This window comes from Eimeria mitis, genomic scaffold (genome assembly GCF_000499745.2).
Source record: "Eimeria mitis Houghton genomic scaffold, Emh_scaff7687, whole genome shotgun sequence".
Taxonomy (NCBI): domain Eukaryota; phylum Apicomplexa; class Conoidasida; order Eucoccidiorida; family Eimeriidae; genus Eimeria; species Eimeria mitis.
The window spans coordinates 1-2,201 of NW_024016098.1; the positions used below are offsets into that span (position 1 = coordinate 1).

General features: G+C 62.7%; 1 protein-coding gene across 1 annotated transcript; it reads right to left on the bottom strand.

Moving 5' to 3' along the window:
• Positions 1–580: 580 nt before the first annotated feature.
• EMH_0092390 (uncharacterized protein) lies at positions 581–2,125 on the bottom strand (the record flags this gene model as incomplete). The annotated part of the gene is made up of 1 exon (XM_038023068.1): positions 581–2,125. One exon carries the CDS (start codon positions 2,123–2,125, stop codon positions 581–583), a length of 1,545 nt encoding a protein of 514 aa, XP_037878922.1.
• Between the last annotated feature and the right edge of the window lie 76 nt (positions 2,126–2,201).

Sequence of the window (2,201 nt, forward strand, 5' to 3'; positions counted from 1 at the left end):
GCAGTTTCTGTTTGTACTACCAGTGCTGCTGCTGGAGACGTAGTTGCTGCTTCTGTTGCTGCAGCAGCTGTGGCAGCAGGGGGCGGAGCAGGGTTACAAAGAGCGTTTCATGTATCAAACAAAAACTACAAGTTGAGGCCCCTCTTCAGGGCTTCCACGGGGGGCCCCCCTCGTATCTTTGTGGGGGCCCCCTGTGGGGGGCCCCCTGTGTGGGGGCCCCAGTACTAAAGCCCCTATGGCGGGGAACCCTCTCAGGGGGCCCCTGATGGGGGGGCCTCTGCCTGAAAGGTGTATCAAGGGGCCCCTTTGGAGGCCATAAGAGCTATGGGGGCCCCTTGGGGGCCCCCCTACAAAAGCTTCTTTGTTAAACCCTGCGCGGGACCCTAAAGGCAGTCCCGCGGGGGCCCCCCTACACAATTGGTGCTGCAGGGGCCCCCAAGAAAGGGCCTCCAAGGAGGCCCAGCTAGACGGTGTGCTGCATGCAGGTCGTGCGGGGGCCCCTGTTGGGGGCCCCTCAGAGTACCCTGTTGGGGGGCCCCTCGAGGGGCACGCCTGGGGGCCCCCTGCAGCACAATGTTTGCTACGGGTTGGAGACATCAGCAGCAGCGAGGCTCCCTGAAACCCAAGAGGGCCCCTCGGAGCTGCTGATGCCGGGGGGCCCCTCGGGGCCCCTAAGGCTTTCTCTGCTGCAGCTTCTATCCGCTCCTGATATATTTCTTCTGGGTTTCGCAGCGACGCAGTGTACGTCCACCACACCGCTGCTGTTGCTGTTCCTGCTGCTGCTGGTCTTGTTGCTGTTGCTGTTGCTGCTACTGCTATTGTTATTGCTGCTGCTGCTGCTGCTGCTGCTGCTGCTATCCGTGCTGCTGCTGTTGCTATCGGTGCTGCTGCTGCTGCTATCGGTGCTGCTGCTGCTGCTATCTGTGCTGCTGCTGCTGCTACCAGTGCTGCTGCTGCTGCTACCAGCGCTGCTGCTGCTGCCACCGGTGCTGCTGCTGCTGCTATCTCCAGGAGGTTCAACGTCTGCTGCAGGCAGCACGGAAGCATCAGCGGCTCCCCCTGGGCTCCTAGCCTCAGCAATTTCGCTACTACTGCTGCTGCTGCTGCTGCTGCTGCTGCTGCTGCTACTGTTGCAGCTGCTGCTGCTGCAGCTGCTGCAGTTGCTGCGGGAGCAATCGTTACCGCAGTTGCTGCAGTTGCTGCTTGGGGAGTCCGTATTTGTGGGGCTGGGTTCTGCTGCTTCTGAGCTGCTGCTGCTGCTGTTGCTGCTGTTGCTGCTGTTGCTGCTGTTGCTTCTGCTGCTGCCTGCATTCTCTTCTAGCAAAGCACCCGCCATAAACCCCAGAGCAGCACAGAGACCACGAAAGGCTTTGTATCGAGGATCAGCAGCACGCTGCCGCACTCTTAGATAGTAGGGTGCGCGTTTGCTGCTAGCAGCAGCAGCACGCGATGCTTCACCTGCTGCTGCTGCTGCAGCAGGAGATGCTTCACTTGCTGCTGCAGCAGGCGATGCTTCACTTGCTGCTGCAGCAGGCGATGCTTCTGCTGCTGCTGCTGCTGCTCGAGTACCAGGGGGACATGAATTTGCTGTCCGGCCGCGGGCGTGCTGCTGGGATGTGCGGGAATGGTGCTTCCGTTGCGGATGCGTCTGCTGCTTCTGCTGCTGCTGCTGCTGCTGCTGCTGCTGCTGCGGCGGCAGCGGCGGCGGCGGTGGCGGGGGCGGCGGTGGCGGGGGCGGCGGCGGCGGCGGCGGCGGCGGCGGTGGCGGCGGATACTTATACTGCAGCAGCTGCTGCTGCTGTTTCTGTTGCTTCTGTTGCTGCAGGTATGGATGCTCTTGTGGATGCTTCGGCGGTTGCTTCGGATGCTTCTGCTGCTGCTGCTGCGGCTGCTGCTGCTTCTGCTGCTGCTGCTGCTTCTGCTGCTGCTGCTGCTGCTGCTGCTTCTGCTGCGGCGGCTGCTTCTGCTGCGGCGGCTGCTTCTGCTGTGGCGGCTGCTTCTGCTGCGGCGGCTGCTTCTGCTGCGGCGGCTGCTTCTGCTGCGGCGGCTGCTTCTGCTGCTGCTTCTGCTGCTGCTTCTGCTGTTGCGGCTGCTGCTGCTTCTGCTGCTTCCCGGTAGGCTTCATATTGGCCCGCCGTGTGCTTTGCCTGGCTGAGCCACGGCAGTGCTGCTGCTGCTGCTGCTGCTGCTGCTGCTGCTGC